General features: G+C 49.4%; 1 protein-coding gene across 3 annotated transcripts in view; it reads right to left on the reverse strand.

The window, feature by feature from the left end:
- LOC119958190 (tensin-2-like) overlaps window positions 1-22,121 on the reverse strand; it is a 381,277-nt gene that overhangs the window by 37,930 nt on the left and 321,226 nt on the right. For all 3 annotated transcript variants that reach the window (XM_038786559.1, XM_038786558.1, XM_038786557.1), the window contains 2 exons: window positions 12,667-14,298; window positions 8,516-8,708 (listed from right to left, as the gene is read on the reverse strand). In XM_038786559.1, coding sequence (XP_038642487.1) covers window positions 8,516-8,708; window positions 12,667-14,298 — 1,825 coding nt within the window. The remainder of the gene's footprint in view (window positions 1-8,515; window positions 8,709-12,666; window positions 14,299-22,121) is intronic.

Raw genomic sequence — 22,121 nt, forward strand, 5'->3', positions numbered from 1 at the left:
TGTTGGCATGAGAGTGTGGATGCGAGTATTTGTGTGAGAGCGTGGGTGTAGGTGTGAGAGCGTGAGTGTGAGTGTTGATTGATATTTATTGTCACATATACCGAAGTACAGTAAAAAGTATTACTTTGTAGCCAAGGGAACGTACATAGTAGACAAAACAAATGTGGGTGGACTTCCGGTGGTGGCTATGAAGGAGTAGGTCGCACATTTGGTGGCTCCCGCTCGGGTCGGACCTTTAGACCTTTCCCCCCAATTTTTTGTCGGACGTGATGCGGTAAATTTATGGTGGAGGCAATTGTGAAGTGGATTTCTACATCAGTGCATGGAGAGGCGGACCAGAAGTGGAAGAAATAGGCGAACAGAGAAGGCTGGGGCTGTAGCTGCAGCGGGAGAAAGCATGGCGGACAACCGGAGTCCAGGCTCGACAACCCAGCGGTCGACAGAGCAGCTGATGCAGTTCATATAGGAGGGCTTAGCCAAGCAGAAACAGGAATGCTTGGACCCGATTAAGGAGTCAATTGCGCGGCTGGAACTTAGACTGGATGCTCGGGTGATCCAGAAAGCAGAGAAAGCACTGGCTGAGCAGGAGGAACATCACACTGCGCTGGAATTGGAGGTGGGGATGCTGAGAGACCAGCAGAAAAGGCTCCTGGAGAAGTTCACCAAGAGAACAGGTCCCGCCGGCAGAACCTGAGAATCGTTGGTCTCCCGGAGGGGTCCGAAGGAGCGGACGCTGGGGCGTACATAGCAGCCATGTTTGAGAAGTTACTGGGGGATGGGACGTTCTCCTGACCCTTGGAAGGTGGACAGGGCTCACAGAGTGCTCGCGAGGAAGCCGCGAGTGGGAGACCCCCCCCCCCCCCCCCCCCCCCGAGGGCAATGGTGGTAGATTCCACAGGTCGAAGCAGAAACAGGCTTCGACCTGTGGAATTAATCGATTAAGGAGTCGATTGCACGGCTGGAACGTAGACTGGATGCTCAAGATCGAGCGATCCAGGAAGCAGAGAAAGCACCAGGAGGAATATCAAACTGCAGTGGAGTTGGGGGGCGATAAGCCCCCCAACCAGGCTGATCACCTGGAACATAAGAGGGCTAAATGGGCCGGTTAAGAGGGCACGCGTGTTCGCGCATTTGAGGGGACTGAAGGTGGACGTAGTAATGTTACAGGAGACGCACCTTAAAGTAACTGATCAGATTAGATTAAGGAAGGGATGGGTCGGACAGGTTTTTCACTCGGGGCTGGACTCGAAGACTAGAGGGGTCGCGATCCTGATTAATAAGTGAGTGTTATTCGAGGAGGGAAGAATAGTTGCGGATGTGGGAGGCCGGTACATTATGGTCAGTGGGAAGCTGGAGGGGCTGCCAGTGGTACTTGTGAATGTGTACGCCTGAATTGGGATGATGTGGAGTTCATAAAGAGGATGTTGGGGAAGATCCCGGACCTGGATTCGCATAAGTTGGTCATTGGGGGGGGGACTTTAACACAGTTATTGACCCTGGGTTAGACCGATCGAGCTCAAGGATGGGCAGGGTGCCAATAATGGCAAAGGAGCTAAAGGGGTTTATGGAGCAGATGAGGGGGGTGGACCCATGGAGATTCGGGCGGCCGAGAGTAAAGGAATTCTCCTTCTACTTACGTGTGCATAAAGTGTACTCCCGGATTGACTTTTTTATTCTGAACAGGGCTCTACTGACGGGGGTAGTGGAAATGGGGTATTCGGCGATCACAATCTCAGATCATGCCCCGCACTGGGGTGACCTACAGGTTAGCAAGGAGAGTAGCCAGCGCCCGCACTGGAGGCTGGACGTGGGACTTTTAGCTGACGAGGAGCTGTGTGGCTGGCTGAGGAAATGTATCCAGAACTATCTGGAAGTCAATGACACGGGGGAAATTTCGGCAGCGGTGGTCTGGGAGGCATTGAAGGCGGTGGTTAGAGGGGAGCTGATCTTGATACGGGCCCACAGGGGGAAGGTAGACAGGGCAGAGATAGACCGACTGGTAAAGGAGATACTACAGATCAACAGGAGGTGTGTGGAAATTCCAGAGGCAGGACTTTTAAGGGAACGGCAGAGGCTACAGGCAGAGTTTGGCTTGTTAACCACAGGGAGGGCGGTCTCCCCTTCTTTATTCCTCGTTCCTTCTTTAAACGGGTCAATAAGGTGATCACGGGCTTTGTATGGGCAGGTAAGACCCCGCGAGTAAAAAAAGGGATGCTGGAGCGGAGCCGGAGGGTGGGTTGGCGCTGCCGATCTTTAGTAATTTTTATTGGGCAGCAAATATAGCCATGATCAGGAAGTGGGTGGTGGGGGGAGGACCGGTATGGGAGTGTGTGGAGGTGGCTTCATGTAAGGGCACCAGCTTGGGGGCGTTGATAACGGCACCTCTGTCGTTCCCGCCGGCACGGTACTCCACCAGCCCCCATGGTGGTAGCGGCTCTGAGAGTTTGGGGGTAATGGAGGAGGCATGTGGGAGCAGAGGGAGCATCGGTTTGGTCTCCAATCTGTAATAATCACCGGTTTGCCCCGGGAAGGATGAACAGGGGGTTTTGGAGATGGCAGAGAGCAGGGATTGAGAGGATGGGAGATATGTTTAGAGAGGGGAGCTTTCCTAGCTTGAGGGAGAGCTGGAAGAGAAATTTGGATTGGCGAGGGGAAACGGGTTTAGGTACCTGCAGGCGCGGGACTTCCTACGTAGGCAGGTCTCAACCTTCCCGCTCCTACCACCAAGGGGGATACAGGACAGGGTAGTTTCCAGAGGGTGGGTGGGAGAAGGGAGGGTCTCTGACATGTACAAGGAACTCATGGGGTCAGAGGAGACGTCGACCGAGGCGTTGAAATGCAAATGGGAAGAGGAGTTAGGAGGAGAGATAGAGGACGGGCTCTGGGCGGATGCGTTGAGCAGAGTCAACGTGTCCACATCATGTGCCAGGCTCAGCCTGATACAGTTCAAGCTCGTTCAAAAGCTTAGGGGATTCTGGCAGGGGCTTACGGATGTCATGTCCAAGGTGTTGAAACCAAGGGTGGCACCGAGTCCAGAGGTGCCGATTTTAAGCGTGTCGGAGGATCCGGGAATCCAGGAGGAGAAAGAAGCAGACGTTCTGGCCTTCGCCTCCATGGTAGCCCGGAGACAGAGCTTGGAGGGACTCAAAGCCCCCAAAGTCGTGGACCTGGCTATCGGACATGGCTAGCTTTCTTAGTATGGAGAAAATCAAGTTCGCCTTGAGAGGGCCACTGTTCGGGTTTGTCTGGAGGTGGCAGCCGTTCGTCGACTTCTTTGGGGAAAATTAACCGTCAGCAGAAGGGGCGGCGGAGTGGGGGGGGGGGGGGGGGGGTCGGGGTTTAGTTTAGTTTAGAGGAGGGGTTTATATTTTCATGTACATTGTTTATTCTGTTGTTGTTATAAAACCATAAATACCTGTTTATTAAAAAAAACAAATGTGGGTGTGAGTGTGGTTGAGTGTGGGTGTGTGAGTGAGTGTGTGGGTGTGTGTGGAGTTGTGGGTGTGTGAGAGTGGGTATTGGTGTAAAAGCATGGGTGTGAAGGTGAAGGTGTGGGTGTGTGAGTGTTGGGGTGTATACGGGGTGTGGTGTGTTGGAGGTGAGTTGGGTGGTGTGTGTAGATAGTGTGTGGTGTAGTGTGTGGAGTGTAGTAACTGTACGCGTGTGTGTGGAGGGCGTGCGGTTGTGTGCGTGTGTAGGGGAGGGTGTGTGTGTATCAGGGTCTGTGTGTGTGGATATATGTGTGCGTGTCGGGGTGTGTGTGTGTGTGTAGGGGTGGGTGTGTGTGAATCGGGGTCTGTGTGTGTGGATAGATGTGTGCGTGTAGAGGTGTGTGCCAATGTAGAGATGTGTGTCTGTGTGTGTAGAGGTGTGTGCACATGTGTGGGGGGTAGGGTGTACTGTGCATGTGTGTGAGGATGTGTATGTAGGGGGTGTGTGCAGGAGTGTGTGTATAGAGGTGTGTGCGTGTAGGTGTGGGGTGTGCGGGGGGTGTGGGGTGTACTGTATGCCAATGCTGGTCTGGTGTTCAGTGACTCCGGGAGCGTGCCGAAATCCTCTTCATCCTCGGGCGTGGGCAGGATGAATGGTCCTGGGGGGGTTGCTGCTGGGAGCGCCGGGGGAGGGAAGGGTGGCGCCGGGCCGGAGGGGTGTGTGTCATGTGAGAGTACCTTAAAGAAATGCATGTTTAAGCAATGTACCTTTAAGAAATTAAGCAGCTCATATTACTGAAGTGATGTCAGAGGGTGGGGGAAGCTGAGCTCACTTCTGCTTTTAGTTTCAGTTTGAGAGAGCAGCTGAAAAGTGCCTGGCTGGTTTGCTGAGAGCTGTTTGAAAGGAGAAAGTCAGTTTTGAGGAAAAGAGCTTGGGGTGTGTCTGTGTTTGCAGTGAGCTGGATCTGCTGTGATCTCTGCCATGAAAGACTATCTCGGACTCATTTGGGTGATTTAAACTCATAATAGTAATGTCTTTAAGCTGATGTGTGTCTGTTTAAAGGTGTTAAGTCTTTTGGAGGTTTGAAAGAACATTTTGAGGGATTATTTAGTGTTGTATTATTTTCGGGTTTATCTTTGAAATAAGTGGTGTTGAGTGATACAATGTTTATTTAAAAGGTTAAGTTGAATTCATGGAATAAACATTGTTTTGTGTTTAAAAACCCACGTGTCCATAATTGTAATACCACACCTAGGGAACAAGCCGTGTGTTTCAAAAGCAACAATCCATTAAAGGGAGAGGTTGGTTGAATTCCATGATACATTTTGGGGTTCTGAAAACACCGCTCCCATAATATGTGTGTGGAGCCTGCTGGTGCCAGGTCCCTGAGGGAGACAGTATCCTGGCGGCCGTCAGGGTACGCCATGTAGGCATACTGGGGGTTTGCATGGAGCAACTGCACCCTTTCCACCAACGGGTCCGCCTTGTGGAGTCGGACATGCCTACGGAGCAGGACGGGTCCTGGAGCTGCCAGCCAAGTCGGGAGCGACACCCCGGATGTGGACTTCCTGGGGAAGGCAAAAAGACGTTCCTGGGGTGTGTTGTCGGTGGCGGTGCACAGTAGTGACTGAATGGAGTGTAGTGCATCAGGGAGGACCTCCTGCCAGCGGGAGGCCGGGAGGTTTCTGGACCGTTGGCCAGCTGGACGGCCCTCCATACCGTCCCGTTCTCCCTCTCTACCTGCCCGTTTCCCCGGGGGTTATAGCTTGTCATCCTGCTGGAGGCGATACCCCTGATGAGCAGGAACTGACGTAGCTCATCACTCATGAATGAGAATCCCCTGTCACTGTGGATGTAGGCGGGGAAACCGAGCAGAGCGAAGATTGTGTTGAGGGCTTTGATGACGGTGGCAGACGTCATGTCGGGGCCATGGGATGGTGAAGGGGAATCTGGAGTACTCATCGACCACACTGAGAAAATACGTGTTACGGTCGGTGGAGTGGAGGGGCCCTTTGAAATCCACGCTGAGGCGTTCAAAGGCCTTCACCAGGCGCGCGCGGTCCGGCTGGTAGAAGTGCGGCTTGCACTCCGCACAGACCTGGCAGTCCCTGGTGATTGTCCGTACTTCCTCGACGGAGTAGTGCAGATTGCGGGCCTTTATGAAATGGTGCAACCGTGTGACTCCCGGGTGACAAAGGCTGGCGAGACCATGCAGACGCTGCGTCAACGAATGAACGGACATCTTGCGACAATCAGCAGGCAGGAATGTTCCCTTCCAGTGGGGGAACACTTCAGCAGTCAAGGGCATTCAGCCTCTGATCTCCGGGTAAGCTTTCTCCAAGGCGGCCTTCAGGACGCGCGACAGCGCAGAATCGCCGAGCAGAAACTTATAGCTAAGTTCCGCATGCATGAGCACGGCCTCAACCGGGACCTGGGATTCATGTCGCATTACATTCACCCCCCACCATCTGGCCTGGGCTTGTGAAATCCTACCCACTGTCCTGGCTTGAGACAATTCACACCTCTTGAACCTGGGGTTACCCCTATCTCTGGATCTGTAAAGACTTAATTACCTGCAAATGCTTGCATTCTAAGCATTGTCTGGCATCTTTGAATTTGTCTATATATATGTTTCTGGAACATACCTCTCCATTCACCTGAGGAAGGAGCAGTGCTCTGAAAGCTAGTGTTTGAAACAAACTTGTTGGACATTAACCTGGTGTTGTAAGACTTCTTATTGTACTCACCCCAGTCCAACGCCGGTATCTCCACATCATGACATTTATCATAGCAAGGGAAAAACAGAATTGATAGAGGAGTTCAAAATCATGAGGGGTCTGGACAGAGGTTGGGAGAAATTGTTCCCATTGGTGAAAGGAGTCAAAGGCAGGGGACATCAGTTTAAGGTGAGGAAAAGTATTTTTACAAAGGTTAGGATTTGGAATGCACTGTCTGAGAGGGTGGTGGAGCCAAATTCAATTGGGGCTTTCGAAAGGAAATTGGATCATTACCTGAAGAGAAAGCAGGGCTTTGGGGAAAAGGCAGGGGGGTGGAACCCGGTGAGTTGCTCTGCCAGACAGTGAACCTACGTACATGATGGGCCAAATGGCCTCTTTGTGTGCTGTAACTATTTTAAGACCATCAGACACAGGAACAGAATTAGGCCACTCAGCCCATCGAGTCTGCTCCGCCATTCAATCATGGCTGATATTTTCTCATCCCCATTCCCCTGCCTTCTCCCCATAACCCCCGATCCCCTTATTAATCAAGAACCTATCTATCTCTGTCTTAAAGACACTCAGTGAATTGGCCCCCACAGCCTTCTGCGGCAAAGAGTTCCACAGATTCACCACCCTCTGGCTGAAGAAATTCCTCCTCATCTCTGTTAAAGGATCGTCCCTTCAGTCTGAGATTGTGTCCTCTGCTTCTAGTCTCTCCGACAAGTGGAAACATCCTCTCCACGTCCACTCTATCCATTTCCCTTCACTTTCTGGGAGGTCTAATGTGGTTTTTAACGGCTCCTGGAGGTATTGTCAGAAATAATTTAATATTTTTGCACATTCTCCACATTTCACTATATTTACGTGGGCCTAGCTATTTAAGATAGGAAAGAATGTGTACATTGCTGCATCATTAAAAGAATGATTTACGTTTTAAAAGAAAATAATTAGATGGATTTAGCTATAAACACCAAACCTTCCATCCCAAATGCCAAGCTTTCCATTCACACCTCCTCTAGACCCATCTTTTGCTTCTTTACTTGTTCCATTATCACTCCCTTTGGCCTTACACCATTAACCTTGTTTGCCATTTACTCTCTCCTTTTTCCCCCCCCGACACCAGACTTTCCCTTTAAATCGTTCCTCCCTCCCCCTTTTCCTGTCTCTGTATTGCTTCAAACATGACGTGGAGATGCCGCCGTTGCACTGGGGTGAGCACAGTAAGAAGTCTTACAACACCAGGTTAAAGTCCAACAGGTGCCCCTGAGGAAGGAGCTGTGCTCCGAAAGCTAGTGATTCCAAACAAACCTGTTGGACTTTAACCTGGTGTTGTAAGACTTCTTACTGTGCTTCAAACATGTTGCATCTCAAACTTTTCCCAGTTCTGACAAAAGATCCCTGACCTGGAATGTTAATTGTTGCTCTTACTTCAGATGCAGCCGGACATGCTGAGCGTTTCCAACATTTTCTCTGTTTATATTTTGGTCAAATGATGTTTTGTTCGGTCATCCAGCTTGCCCTATGTCTTGCTACATTACTTATAAAAATGCAAATTTCACATTCTTTCCCAGAGCATCTATATGATGCTCCTCATTCAAAAAAAAAGGTATCAAATACACGGGCATATACAGTATGGATGGGCAGGCCTGCCATCCATACTGCCACCGTCGCTAACAATATAACAGCGAAGAGCTTGGAGTGAGGATCCTATGAAGAAGGAGCCACCAAGGTTGGAAAGAGTAGGAGTGTAGGTGAAATAAGTTAGGAAGCGGCAGTTAGGTGATGCTAAGCTTGTGTTTGAAGAGGTTGTTGATGGTAGCAGGACTGAGGAGTCGACAGTCCTGCCAGCCTGAAGAGAGCAAGTTGGAATGGAAGACGGTGAATGACTCTTTGTTTCGACATTGGGAAGATAGAGAGAGAAACATATTGTTTGTGATACTCCCTTCCTAACCATCCAAACACAGGCAGTCCTAACCTGCACTTCAACAACACACCAAGACACCTTTGGCAGCGCCTTCCAAACCTGCAACCTCTATCGCCCAGGTGCAGCAGATACACGGGAACACCATCATCTGCAAGTTATCCTCCAAGCCACTCACCATCCTGACTTGGACCGTTCCTTCACTGTCGCTGGAGTAACATCCTGGAACTCCCTCCCTAACAGCACTGTGGGTGTACCTACACCACATGGACTGCAGCGGTTCTAGAAGGCAGCTCACCACCACCTTCTCAAGGGGCAATTAGGGATGGACAACAAATACTGGCCTAGCCAGCGATGTCTACATCTCATGAACAAATCAGAAAATGTAATTTATAATCAAGTTTCAAAGTGCACTTCTGTGAGACAGAAAAAAGGAACATACCTTTCAGCTTTAGACACAGGGCTACTCGTGTATACAGGGGATGATGGTTCAGTCATGGGAGATACAGATGTACAGATGACCATGCCTTCACGGCGGTGTCTCCGCTGAATCTCAGGATTGTGAAGTTCTCCAGGGCTGGGAGACACAGAAGTTTCATTCCCCTGGGAAACTAGATCAGTGTTGAGTTGGACTTCTAACAGAGGAGTGAACACAAAAGTTGCTTAGTGGGTAACCTTTATCTCTGTTCCAGGTCAGTTTTTAACAATTTCCGATGAAGGTAGTTATGACCTGTATAGCCACGAATGATGTGTGATAACAGGAGCAATATGTTGTCTGTCCTGATGAATTCTTTGATACAAGCAAGTGAATTTATTATTTCTTGACGGGTTTCACCTTGAAGTGAGATGTATATAAGTGGACCAATGCCAGTATTGAAATGACACCCAGGAGAATGTCATATGGTGGCATTAAACTAACAGCACCAAAGTCATTTTTATGTACATGTGCCTGGACATATTTCATAGTAAGTGACAACAGTTCAAGGACAGGTGAAGAATTTTATCCCCACCCTGTCAAGAGGACCCAAGTTGGTTTGTGAAGTTGAAACCAAGACACAGAACATTTCTTAATTGAGAATAGCTGTCCTCCCATTCCACCCAGTGTCCCAGCTGTCCCCTATTTATATGTGCTCAATTAATACCCATCCCTGTTTCCCTCAACCACAACAATGTAATTGACATTAATAAACACCAGTGTAATTAACATGACATTAACAAACCGTGACAACATAATTGGCTAAAAAAAACATCACTGGCAAGAGATTAACACACCGCACCCTGGGAGTGGGTTGGCAGGCAATAGTAGGGCATAAAATCAGCTGGCACAGCAGAGGGCAGCATGCCCATCACTATCCATCTGTGCTAGAATCTTACCAACAACAGAGTAGGTATCAGGTGACCTTTGGACGAATGGAGGCCCTCAAAGGGGCCATTAATGACCTCCTCCCTAGGACTTTACCAGCAAAGGGCGGCTGGCAGCTTAGCAACAGTGCCAGAAGGCTTCCTGTTTGGTCACCTTGTGCCCAGAGGGTCTCCCCAAAGATGACCCCTGATTGAACCATCTCTCCCGCCTCCCCAGGCCTTCCAATCCCTGCCCATCACCCCGTGAGGACCCCAGAAAAGCTGCCCAACTAAGACTGGTATCCAGCCTTCTTTGCTGTTCCTCACTGGGGCCTATTGCAATCCCAGCCTGTGGCAAATGCTCTGCTTCAATGAATGCATTATAGCTGCCAGTAATTGTTTCTGACACTGCCCAGGGGCAGGCGATTTTTTTTTAAACGGGATGCGACATGGGAATGGAGTTGGGAGCAGCAGTGGAGAAACACGCTCCATGGTGCCACCTGGTGGCCAGAACCTGAAACAACACTGTGATAGTCGGTTGAGTAAAATTGAATGGCAGAATTGACATAGCAAATTACAATCATAAATATTGAAGCAAAAATAGGGTCAAAAATAATGACAATCAGAAGCAAGGTTTGGGAACAATACAATGTGTGTGATTTTTAATAATATACAGATGTAGTTTGTTAAAATTGTATTCTATAAACCCTGATTGCACTTGGGTACAATATGGTCTTTAAATAGGTCTGGCTTAAATGAAACCAGGTTTCAGAAATTAATTTTGACATTATTGCTATTTATGAGCACAATGGGTGGGGCCAAAAGAATGAGATGATTGTTCTTTGATTGGTAGCACCAGAGGAACCTGGTGCTTTTTGACGTGACATTGTTAAACTATTGGAACTTGGGACACTGTCGAAATAGCGAGGAAAATCGGGTCCTCACAGAGTTAAAGCAAAAGGGTTGGCAGGAGTACAGGGGGGGGGGGGGCTTTGTGGATGTTCTGGATGGCTTTAACGTGTTGGCTATCAGAGGGCATTCTTTTTTTTTTTTTTTTTTTTTTTATAAATTTAGAATATCCAATTCATTTTTTCCAATTAAGGGGCAATTTAACATGGCCAATCCACCTAACCTGCACATCTTTGGGTTGTGGGGGTGAAACCCATGCAGACACGGGGAGAATGTGCAAACTCCTCACAGACAGTGACCCAGGGCCGGGATTCGAACCCGGGTCCTCAGCGCCGTAGGCAGCAATGCTAACCACTGTGCCACCGTGCCGCCCATCAGAGGGCATTCTAACGCACACACAGACATACGGCTGAAAGTGATTGCAGCCAAAGGGGAAAATTAAGTGAGCATCAATGTGGAAATCTCCTTTGGCGGGACTAGAAGATTCTGCGGTGGGAAGGGCTGGAAAATCCTGCCCTAGGAATCCAATTTATGAAGATAGATTAAGGACAGACTGGGAAGAGGTGAAAGGGATTGATCAATTGGTCAAATTGTAGGTTTTGGTATAGAACATAGAACATAGAACAGTACAGCACAGAACAGGCCCTTCGGCCCTCAATGTTGTGCCGAGCCATGATCACCCCATTTAAACCCACGTAACCCACATACCCGTAACCCAACAATCCCCCCATTAACCTTACACTACGGGCAATTTAGCATGGCCAATCCACCTAACCCGCACATCTTTGGACTGTGGGAGGAAACCGGAGCACCCGGAGGAAACCCACGCACACACGGGGCGGGGATTCTCTAATAATGGGGCTAAGTCCCCACACTGGCGTGAAAACCGGCGCCAACCACTCCGGCGTCAACGGCCCCCGAAAGTGAGGAATTCTCCACATTCTAGGGGGCTAGGTTGGCGGCGGAGTGGTTCCTGCAGCTCCAGCTGGCGCGGAACGGCCATCGCAAGTTCGCGCATGCGCGGAACGGGCGGCGTATGTCTGCGCATGCGCAGGACGGCCGGCGTATTTCCACACATGCACGGGGGTTCCATTCTCCGCGCCGGCCCCCGACATTAGGGCGGAGCCCTACAGGGGCCCGGCTCGGAGGAAAGAAGGACCCCATGGAACCAGCCCGCCCGCAGATCGGTGGGCCCCGATTGCGGGCCAGGCCACTGTGGGGGCCCTCCCCGGGTGCGGATCCCGCCCCCAGGATGGCCCCCGCACACTTACCTGCCAGGTCCCGCCGTGCGTGAGGTGAGTAATCCACGCAGGCGGGACTGGGCAAAACTTGTCAGCCACTCGGCCCATCAGGGCCTGGAGAATCGCCGGGGGGGTCGCTGCCAACGGCCCCCAACCGGCGTGGCGGGAATCCTGCCGGCGTCGGGGCGAATTTCGCGCCTACCCCCGAGGATTCTCTGACCCGGTGCAGGGTCGGAGAATCCCGGCCATGGTGTTTAAACTAGGTGCACTGTCACTGACAAATGGGGTGAAAGTGTTACTGTGAGGGTGACACAATTTGTCCTGGGGGTTAATTTGTTGAAGTAAAATTTAAAGCAATCATTTGCCACAAGATGTTTGAAAGCTGGCTTTTGTTTGAACAGAAGAAGGCCATTTGTGCTGGAGAAGTTTGGTGTTTTTTGTTAATCTCACTTCAACTATTGTCCCCCTCCGTATTGTTAAATTTATAATACAAATGCCTTAATAAAATATTTTTCAATAGGTGTCCCTGGTATTTAAACACCATGGCCGGGATTCTCCGACCCTGCACATCTAATATCCAAGACCATTATTATTCATACAGTACCCTGAATTGATGGTGTTTAAATACCAGGGACACCTATTGAAAAATATTTTATTAAGGCATTTGTATTATAAATTTAACAATACGGAGGGGGACAATAGTTGAAGTGAGATTAACAAAAAACACCAAACTTCTCCAGCACAAATGGCCTTCTTCTGTTCAAACAAAAGCCAGCTTTCAAACATCTTGTGGCAAATGATTGCTTTAAATTTTACTTCAACAAATTAACCCCCAGGACAAATTGTGTCACCCTCACAGTAACACTTTCACCCCATTTGTCAGTGACAGTGCACCTAGTTCTAAGAGATCCCAACAGTCCCCATCAATTCAGGGTACTGTATGAATAATAATGGTCTTGGATATTAGATGTGAGAAATATCTGGTTGCTTTAGAATCGATTTGTCAGTCAGAGATCTTCAAGAGGCCCCAGAGTGGCATTTAAAATCAATTTCAATAATGTAAAACAGGCAAGGGATGCGGTTTACCTTGGTAGCTACTCACCAGATGATTGATGAGGAAGAGTGGCTTCTTCACTTTGCTGACCTTCATCTGCTGTTCTTGCTGCTCGGTCACAGACATTTGGCTTTCTCGATGGAAGCTGGGATAAACTCAGAGCTCCTAGTGACGCCGAACCAGGCCTCTGTGGGCCTTGAGCAGTGGGCCCCAGCACCGAGGATGACATGAGAGGACTACCTGGGAAGCCTTCACAGTTTCTGTTGGCACAGTGTTGCTCCTGATATTGGTCGTATGGACAACTACAGTGTGAATGTTGCTGATAATCCGGGTTGTATTTGAATTCCGGATACCTTAGGAAATGAGCAAGTGCTTCTGGAGAACCTTCCATGCCTCTCTGAAACTGTCCATGAGAGGAGGGTGAAATCTGAGAGGGATACGTGTGCACCATTGGTGTTGGTATTGGAATATTGGCATGTACATGGTTATAACTGAATGGGCTGTATCCGTGTCCTCTCGGGTACTGGCTGTATGAATGTTCAGACATCAGTAAAGGAAGTGGCGGAGGTGCCTGACCATTTCTTATAGGGTGGTTTACCAAATGTGGCTTCAAATGCTCATGCTGCCACATGTCTGGATCAGGAGGGCAAGGATGCTCCTGGTACAAGGAGTCGTGGTCCAATTTGAGCGTGTTAAACGCTGCTGCCGATCTCTCAAGCTCCTCTTCTGACATCTTTAAGGAACAGTTCCGACAGGCACAACTGTGAGACAAAATCTCGGAAGGGTCTTGCTCAAGAAACTGTACATGCTGTCCATCGAGGAGACCTTCGACCTGACGGTAATCAAGTAGCCGGTTCCTGCTTGTTTTCAGATCATGATCTCGCTGGACATCATGTCTTACTCGATGGATAGGACCTTGAGGCATTCTCTCCGCGCAAGGATACTGATGGAACATGGGCGAATATACCTGAAGTACTTCATTGCGTGGTCTTTGGTAATTCATTCTTTCCAACATTGCAGCCTGATGGTGAAGGTTGTCTATGTTTTTCGCATGGGCGTAAGAATCATGTGGCCTACCCTCCAGGCCCACGTCATTCATTTGTGGCATGTTCCTTTCATACATGGGTCTTCGTTGGTCCAGGGTTAAATCAGGCCTATAGTACATATTGTTTGGAATCTCATCTGGATTGTGGCTATATCCAGGTACTCTGTGTTCTGGCGATTGATGGCTGGCTTTGAAAGGATAGGGATGGGCAGTGTGATGAATGTTTCTCGGTAAAGTGGCAAACCGATTCATCTCACAGCCGTCATCATCATCCAGAATGTCCGTCTCCCTTTCATTGGGGACAGGTCGCCCATTGGCACGGCTCTGCGAGGCTGTCCCAGGCTGCGTAGTCACGTTGTGCATATTCTTCACTGCAGCCATTCCAAACCCACTGAGAAGTTGATCCAACTGCTCCTTCTCTACTTGTGATGGAGTTTGCCTCATGCTGATACTGTGCTCTTCTGTCTTCACTGAAGCGGTGGAGTGACCCGAGTCTGTGCTGACAGACAAGGTGTGCCCACGGTGGACAGACACGACGCTTAATGGGCTGCCATTGGCGGTGCCAGTGCTGGGACTTCTTTTCTTCACTTTGGCATAGAGACTTCCATCGAGTGGGCCTCGCGTATGTGGTACTCCTTCCAAAAAGGAAAGTTTTATAGTTAGTGCTGTAGCAGCATTTTATAGATAAAATCCACATTTCTACAGTTAAAATCTATTCTACATATTCAGGATTAAGACAGGCAGGTGCTAATATATAACAGTCACTGACTATATATAAGATACATATACATACACATATGTTTTGTATATATAACAGTCACAGACTATATATGTTTTATATTACATATATGTAAAACACAGTCAGAGACTATATATATATGTGTGTGTATGTGTTTATGGGTATTCAAACATATATATATATGAATAAATAAATAATTAGTGTTTTTTAAAAATATAATCTAGTCATAGACTTATACACAACACGTGTAATGTAAAACACAGTCATGAAACCGGACTGAGCTTCGAAAATTAGCATCTTCCAACTTCGAACCACACTTCACGCAGTTTTTCAATTCCGATCTTCCTGAACTCAAAACAATGATCCAAGTTGATTTGGTTTCTAAGATCTGAAAACTAAAATGTCACTAAAAATGCTGGGATTTTTGCCTCCCCATGGATCAGTTGATATATTTGTCATCCATTCTGGACTCAGATTTCCCAGCCTCCACCCAGTTGTGGGCAACATGGTAATAGTGCTTACAAAGGGTCCAGGGAGCATTCTCACCAAGGGCCGTTCTCCGATCGCTCTACGATGGCCTATGTTGGAAGTGTATTTATGTGAATGTCAAGTACAGGGTGGTTTAAGTGTTGCTTTGAGGCTGAATAACTGCTAGTCTTTACCCAAGACTCACACTTGAGGAGCAGTTACTTATGAGAGGTTAGGACAGAGCTGTCAATACCTGTGCCATTATTCTTGACATTCAATGGCATTACCATCGCTGAATCCCCTGCTACCAACATCCTGGGGGTTACCATTGATCAGAAACTGAACTGGACCCGGCCACATTAATACTGTGGCTACAAGAGCAGGTCAGAGGCTGGGAATCCTGTGGAGAGTAACTCACCTCCTGACTCCCCCAAAGCCTGTCCACCATCTACAAGGCACAAGTCAGGAATGTGATGAAATACTCTCCACTTGTCTGGATGAGTGCAGCTCCAACAACACTCAAGAAGCTCAACACCATCCAGGACAAAGCAGCCCCGCTCGATTGGCACCCCATCCACCACCTTAAATATTTACTTCCTCCACCACCGATGCACAGTGGCAGCCGTGGGTGCCATCCACAAAGATACGCTGCAGGAACTCACCAAGGTTCCTTCAACAGCACCTTCCAAGCCCACAACCTCTACCACCTAAAGGGACAAGGGCAGCAGACACATGGGAACACCACCACCTGGAGGTTCTCCTCCAAGCCACACACCATCCTGACTCGGGAATACAATCGGCCGTTCTTTCACTGTTACTGGGTCAAAATCCTGGAACTCCCATCAGCACAGTGGGTGTACCTACACCTCAGGGACTGCAGCGGATTTGAGAAGGCAGCTCACCACCAGCTTCTCAAGGGTAATTAAGGATGGGCAATAAGTGCTGGCCTAGCCAATGGCACATCCCGTGAAAGAATAAATAAAAATGTATCCTGGCACGAATCAGGAGAGAAGGGACTAAATATTAATCAAATGGCTCAAAATGCATAACCAGTCCAGTGACAGGAGGAGGTCAAAATACATTTACCTCTGGCCTTTTGCTACTAAATCTAGGCTGATCTCCCAGCTAAACTCATTCTCTTGCAGGCACTCAGTAAGATAAAGGTTCCTTTAGCTTCCTCTGTCCTCCGGGGTTACAAACGCAGATTCCAGAATGATAGAGCAACAAAACTGTGGGCCTTGCTTTGAAATGGTATAGGGTTGCTGTGCAAAGAAATCCACTTTGGTTCACTGGATTCGGATTGAATGTTCCCCAGGTGTGTTGACAGAAGCAAATTTATGGACTGGAGATTAAACTTGGATCTATCCTGGATGCATTTCGTCCCCAGATTCCTGGCTGCAATCAGTCGTGTGCACACACTCAACTCAAACTCATGGATGTTACTCTTGGCTGCTGTTCTTGTCAACACAGATGTGGAGGGGAAGGAGATATATGTATTTTTAAAATCAGCGGTTACAATTAAGTTTCTGCACAGAGGAAGGAAAATATTTGTGTTAAATGATTTGTAATTATATGTTGGATGGGGGGGGACTGGACAACGCAGTGGATTGAGTACTTCCCTGCCATCTGAGTTTGAATTCAGCTCAGTCTGGTGTGATCAAAAGACTCCATTTTTTGCTACCTGTAAGGCCTCTTCTTGGAATCCGGTAAGAAGTCTTACAACACCAGGTTAAAGTCCAACAGGTTTGTTTCAAACACGAGCTTTCGGAGCACGGCTCCTTCTTCAGGTGAGCCGTGCTCCGAAAGCTCGTGTTTGAAACAAACCTGTTGGACTTTAACCTGGTGTTGTAAGACTTCTTACTGTGCTCACCCCAGTCCAACGCCGGCATCTCCACATCATGGCTCTTCTTGGAATAACCAAGGAGATCTTGGCAATAGACAAATCTCCCCTAATTGGCAATCTCATACAGACAGCTTCTCACTCAAGAGACTTGAGCATCACAATTTAGGCTGACAGGCAGTGCGGTACTGAGGGACAGCTGAACTGTCAGAGGAGCTGCCTTTTGGCTGAGACGTTAAAACTTCCCTCGCAGGTGGAGATAAAAGATCCCAGGGCACAATTTTGAAGAGGAGCAGGGGGAGTCCTCCCTGGTGCCCTAGCCAATATTGATCCCTCAACCAACATCACTGTGGTCGCGCCACCCCTTTTAAGAGAGTGGCTCAGCGGCCCATGTGACTGCTCCAGAGCCAATCACATGGGAGCACGCAAACCCCGACCAATAGCGTGACAGTGCAGTGCTGGGGGCCCGGGCAGTGGGACCCAGAGCTGGGGAGTTAACACCCGGATATAGTTGCTCTGTGCCTGCAACATACTTGCCTTTTAATAATACTAATCGCTTATTGTCACAAGTAGGCTTCAATGAAGTAACTGTGAAAAGCCCCTAGTCGCCACATTCCGGCACCTGTTCAGGGAGGCCGATACGGGAATTGAACCGTGCTGCTGGCCTTGTTCTGCATTACAAGCCAGCTGTTTAGCCCACTGTCCGGAAGCCTCCAGCGTGTCTGTCTCAAAATGAAATGAAAATCGCTTATTGTCACGAGTAGGCTTCCAATGAAGTTACTGTGAAAAGCCCCTAGTTGCCACATTCCGGCGCCTGTTCGGGGAGGCTGTTACGGGAATCGAACCGTGCTGCTGGCCTGCCTTGGTCTGCTTCCGAAACCAGCGATTTAGCCCTGGGCTAAACCAGCCCCTAATCACAAAAAACAGATGACCTGGTCATGACTGTGTAGTCTTAAAATTGTCCGTTTTGGCAGGAAGGATAAAAGAGAAGCTTATTATCTCAATGGTGAGATATTGCAGAGCTCTGAGATGCAGAGGGATCTGGGTGTCCAAGTGCATGAAGCACAAAAGGCTGGTGTACAGGTACAGCAAGCAATTAGGAAAGATAATAGAATGTTATTGTTTATTGTGAGGGGAATTAAATATAAAAGTAGGGAGGTTTTGCTTCAGTTATACAGCCCACGAGAGAGCACATCTGAAGTATCGTGTACAGTATTGCTCTTCTTCTATAAGGAAATATGTAAATGCATTGGAAAGAGTTCAGAGAAGGTTTACAAGACTAATACCTGGAATGGACGGGTTGTCTCATGAGGAAAGGTTGGAGAGGCTAGACTTGTATTCACTGGTGTTTAGAAGAGTAAGAGGAGGCTTGATTGAAACCTTTAAGATCCTGGGGGATATTGACAGGGTGAATGTGGAAAGGATGTTTCCTCTTGTTTGAGAATCTAGAACTGGAGGTCACGGTTTAAAAATAAGGAGTCGCCCATTTAAGACGGAGATGAGAAGAATTTTTTCTCCGCGGGTCACGAGTCTCTGGAACTCGCTTCCTGAAAAGATAGTGGAACCAGAATCTTTGAATAATTTTAAGGCAGAGCAAGATAGATTCTTGACTAACAAGGGGGTGAAAGGTTATCGGGGGTCGGCAGGAATGTGGAGTTGAGGTTACAATCAGATCAGCCACGATCTTCTTGAATGGCGGAGCAGACTCAAGTGGCCAACAATGGCCTACCCCTGTTCCTCATTCGTATTTATGGTCATTATTATTGTGGGGGCATGGAATGCACTACCTGTGGAAGTAGTTGAGTCAGAAACATTAGGGACCTTCAAGCGGCTATTGGATAGGGACATGGATTACGGTAGAATGATGGAGTGTAGATTAATTTGTTCTTAATCTAGGACAAAAGTTCGGCACAACATCGTGGGCCGAAGGGCCTGTTCTATGCTGTATTTTTCCATGTTCTATCACAGTGCTGTTTATGGTTCTGCACAAATTGGCTGCCTCAGTTTTTATCAAATAAATTTAGAGTACCCAATTCATTTTTTCCCAATTAAGGGGCAATTTAGCGTGGCCAACCTGCACACCTTTGGGTTGTGGGGGTGAGACCCACGCAGACACGGGGAGAATGTGTGAACTCCAGACGGACAGTGACCCAGAACCGGGATTCGAACCCGAGTCCTCAGCGATGTGAGGCAGCAATGCTAACCGCTGTGCCACCGTGACGCTCCGGCTGCCTCAGTTACAATGACAACAGTGACCACATTTCCAAAAAAACACTTCAATGGCTGCAAAGCTCAGTGTGACAACGCTGCTCCTGTGGAATGCCTTGGAATGTTAAAGGTGCTTTATATTATTTGTTCAAGGCAAAAAAAAATGTTTTATTAAGGTTTTTCATTTATGACAGGCAGATTTATTAAACATATAATTCAATTACACAGTTATAAATAAATTACACCATTGTACTATGCATTCCCGAAATGTGATCATAATTTACTCAAGTTAAAACATACCTAAAGAAAAATGTGGGGCGGGGTTCTCCAACCCCGCCGGGTCGGAGAATCGCTGGGGGGGGGGGGCGTGAATCCTGCGGGAATCACGTCGCACCGGTCGGGGGCCGTTGGCAGTGGCCCTCCTGGCGATTCTCCGCACTGCGATGGGCCAAGCGCCCACCCGTTTCCGGCCGGTCCCGTTGGTGTAAAATAAAGCAGGTCCGTACCGGCGGCACCTGGGTCTGCGGGCGGCCTGCAGAGTCCTCGGGGGGGGACGGGGGGGGGGGGGGACCTAATAGAGATTAACTCTCCCCTGATGACCGCCTTCATAGCCTCCTAGACCGCTGCTGCTGTTACCTCCTGATGAGACCATCAATTCACGAGACACGTGCTTTAAGATATGAACAGTGGTTTTAATCTACTTACAACAGAGCCGGACTGTAACACGATGAACCCTGGATGAACTGGTCGGCTGGCTCTGGGCATCGATCTTTATACAGCAGTCCAGGGGGAGGAGCCGTGGGCGGAGCCAAGGGTGGAGCCCTGTACAAACTCCTATGCATTCCCAGTGCTACTCCCCCTAGTGGTCGGGCAACGCAACTGCGCTTACAATAATATGGTATCATATATAATACAGTGTGAATTACATTCACCACATTCACCCCCTACAAAAAAAATCAAGTCCGGCGGGGGTGGTGGTTCACAAATTGAGTCTGTCCGGTGGTCGAGTCGTCCGCTGTGATCTGCGGAGCACCGGGGTGGGTACGATGGCGGACTCCGGGGGCAATTGCGTCCGAGCTCCATACCCGTCTGGCTTGACTGGGGACTGGGGGCGCTGGGAGCTAGCCGGTGTGGGTGCGCGAAATAATTGTAGCGAGCTAGTGGGCTCAGGAGCGCGAGGGGGCGGCTGGGTGGGGTGTAGAGTGAGGGGTGCCTCTGCAGTGATAGTGGGGGTGCTGGATCCTGCGGGTGCTAGGTCCCGGAGGGATATGGTGTCCTGACGGCCGTCAGGGAACTCTACGATGGTGTACTGGGAGTTTGAGTGAAGCAGGCGCACCTTCTCTACAAGGGGGTCAGTTTTGTGCCCCCTGACGTGCTTCCTGAGGAGTACGGGGCCCGGTGTCTTCAGCCATGCCGGGAGTGAGACCCCCGTGGTAGTGCCCCTGGGAAAACTAAAGAGCCGCTCGTGAGGAGTCTGATTGGTCGCGGTGCATAAGAGGGACCTGATAGCGTGGAGCACGTCTGGGAGGACATCCTGTCAATGGGAGACTGGGAGATTCCTGGACCGGAGGGTCAGTAGGATGGTCTTCTAGACCGTCGCATTCTCCCTCTCCACCTGCCCGTTCCCCGGGGTTGTAGCTGGTAGTCCTGCTCGAGGCGATGCCCTTGTCGAGCAGGTACTGACGCAGCTCTTCGCTCATGAAGGACGAACCCCGGTCGCTGTGTACGTAGCTGGGGAAACCAAACAGGGTGAAGATACTATGCAGGGCCCTAATGACTATCGGGGCACGGGATAGCAAAGGGGAAGCGGGAGAACTCGTCTATAACGTTTAGGAAGTAAACGTTCCTGTTATTTGAGGGGAGTGGCCCTTTGAAATCGATCGCGAGGCATTCAAAGGGTCTAGAAGCCTTGACCAGGTGGGCCCTGTCTGGTCTACAGAAGTGCGGTTTGCACTCCGCACAGATCGGCCAGTCTCTGGTGACAGCTTTTACCTCCTCAGTGGAGAAAGGCAGATTTCGGGCTTTGATGTAATGGGCGAGCCGGGTGACCCCCGGGTGGCAGAGGTCATTGTGGATGACTTTTAGGCGGTCGCTCTGTGCGCTGTCGCACGTCCCGCGGGATAGGGCATCTTGGGGCTCGTTGAGCTTCCCCGGTCGATACTTAATATCGTAGCTATAGGTGGAGAGTTCGATCCTCCACCGCAGAATTTTATCGTTTTTAATTTTGCCCCTTTGCGAGTTGTCGAACATGAAGGCAACCGATCTTTGGTCGGTGATGAGGGTGAACCTCCTACCTGCGAGGTAGTGCCTCCAATAATGGATAGCCTCCACAATGGCTTGTGCTTCCTTTTCGACTGCCGAGTGTCGGAGTTCCGAAGCAGAGAGGGTTCGGGAGAAAAATGCGACTGGTCTCCCTGCCTAATTTAATGTGGCTGCTAGAGCTACTTCTGAGGCATCGCTCTCAACCTGAAAGGGGGTGGATTCATCCACCGCCCGCATGGCCGCTTTGGCGATGTCTTCCTTGATGCAGTTGAAGGCCTGGCTCGCCTCAGCTGACAGGGGAAATAGTGTGGCCTTAAAGAGTGGGCGGGCTTTGTCCGCATATTGAGGGACCCACTGGGCGTAGTAGGAAAAAAATCCCAAGCACCGTTTGAGGGCCTTGAGACAATGAGGGAGAGGGAGTTCTACGGTCCGGGTCGGGGCCCAGGACTCCGTTTTCCACGACATAGCCGAGGATGGCTAGTCTGGTCGTGCGGAAAACACATTTCTCCTTGATATATGTTAGATTTAGTTTCTGAGCCGTCTGGAGAAAACGGTAGAGGTTGGCGTCGTGGTCCTGCTGGTCATAGCCGCAGATGGTAACGTTATCCAAGTACGGGAAACATGGCCCGCAGCCCGTACTGGTCCACCATTCGGTCCGTTGCTCGTTGGAACACCGAAACCCCATTTGTGACGCCGAAGGGAGCCCAGAGGAAACAGAAGAGGCGGCCATCGGCCTCGAATGCCGTGTAGTGGCGGTCCTCTGGGCGGATTGGGAGCTGGTGGGATGCAGACTTCAGATCCACCGTGAAGAATAGCCGATATTGGGCGATCTGGTTAACTATGTCTGCAATCCTGGGGAGGGGGTACGCATCGAGGAGCGTAAACCTATTAATGGTCTGACTATAGTCTACGACCATGCGGAATTTTCCCCCGGTCTTGAC

The sequence above is a fragment of the Scyliorhinus canicula genome, chromosome 28 (genome assembly GCF_902713615.1).
Source record: "Scyliorhinus canicula chromosome 28, sScyCan1.1, whole genome shotgun sequence".
Classification (NCBI taxonomy): Eukaryota; Metazoa; Chordata; class Chondrichthyes; order Carcharhiniformes; family Scyliorhinidae; genus Scyliorhinus; species Scyliorhinus canicula.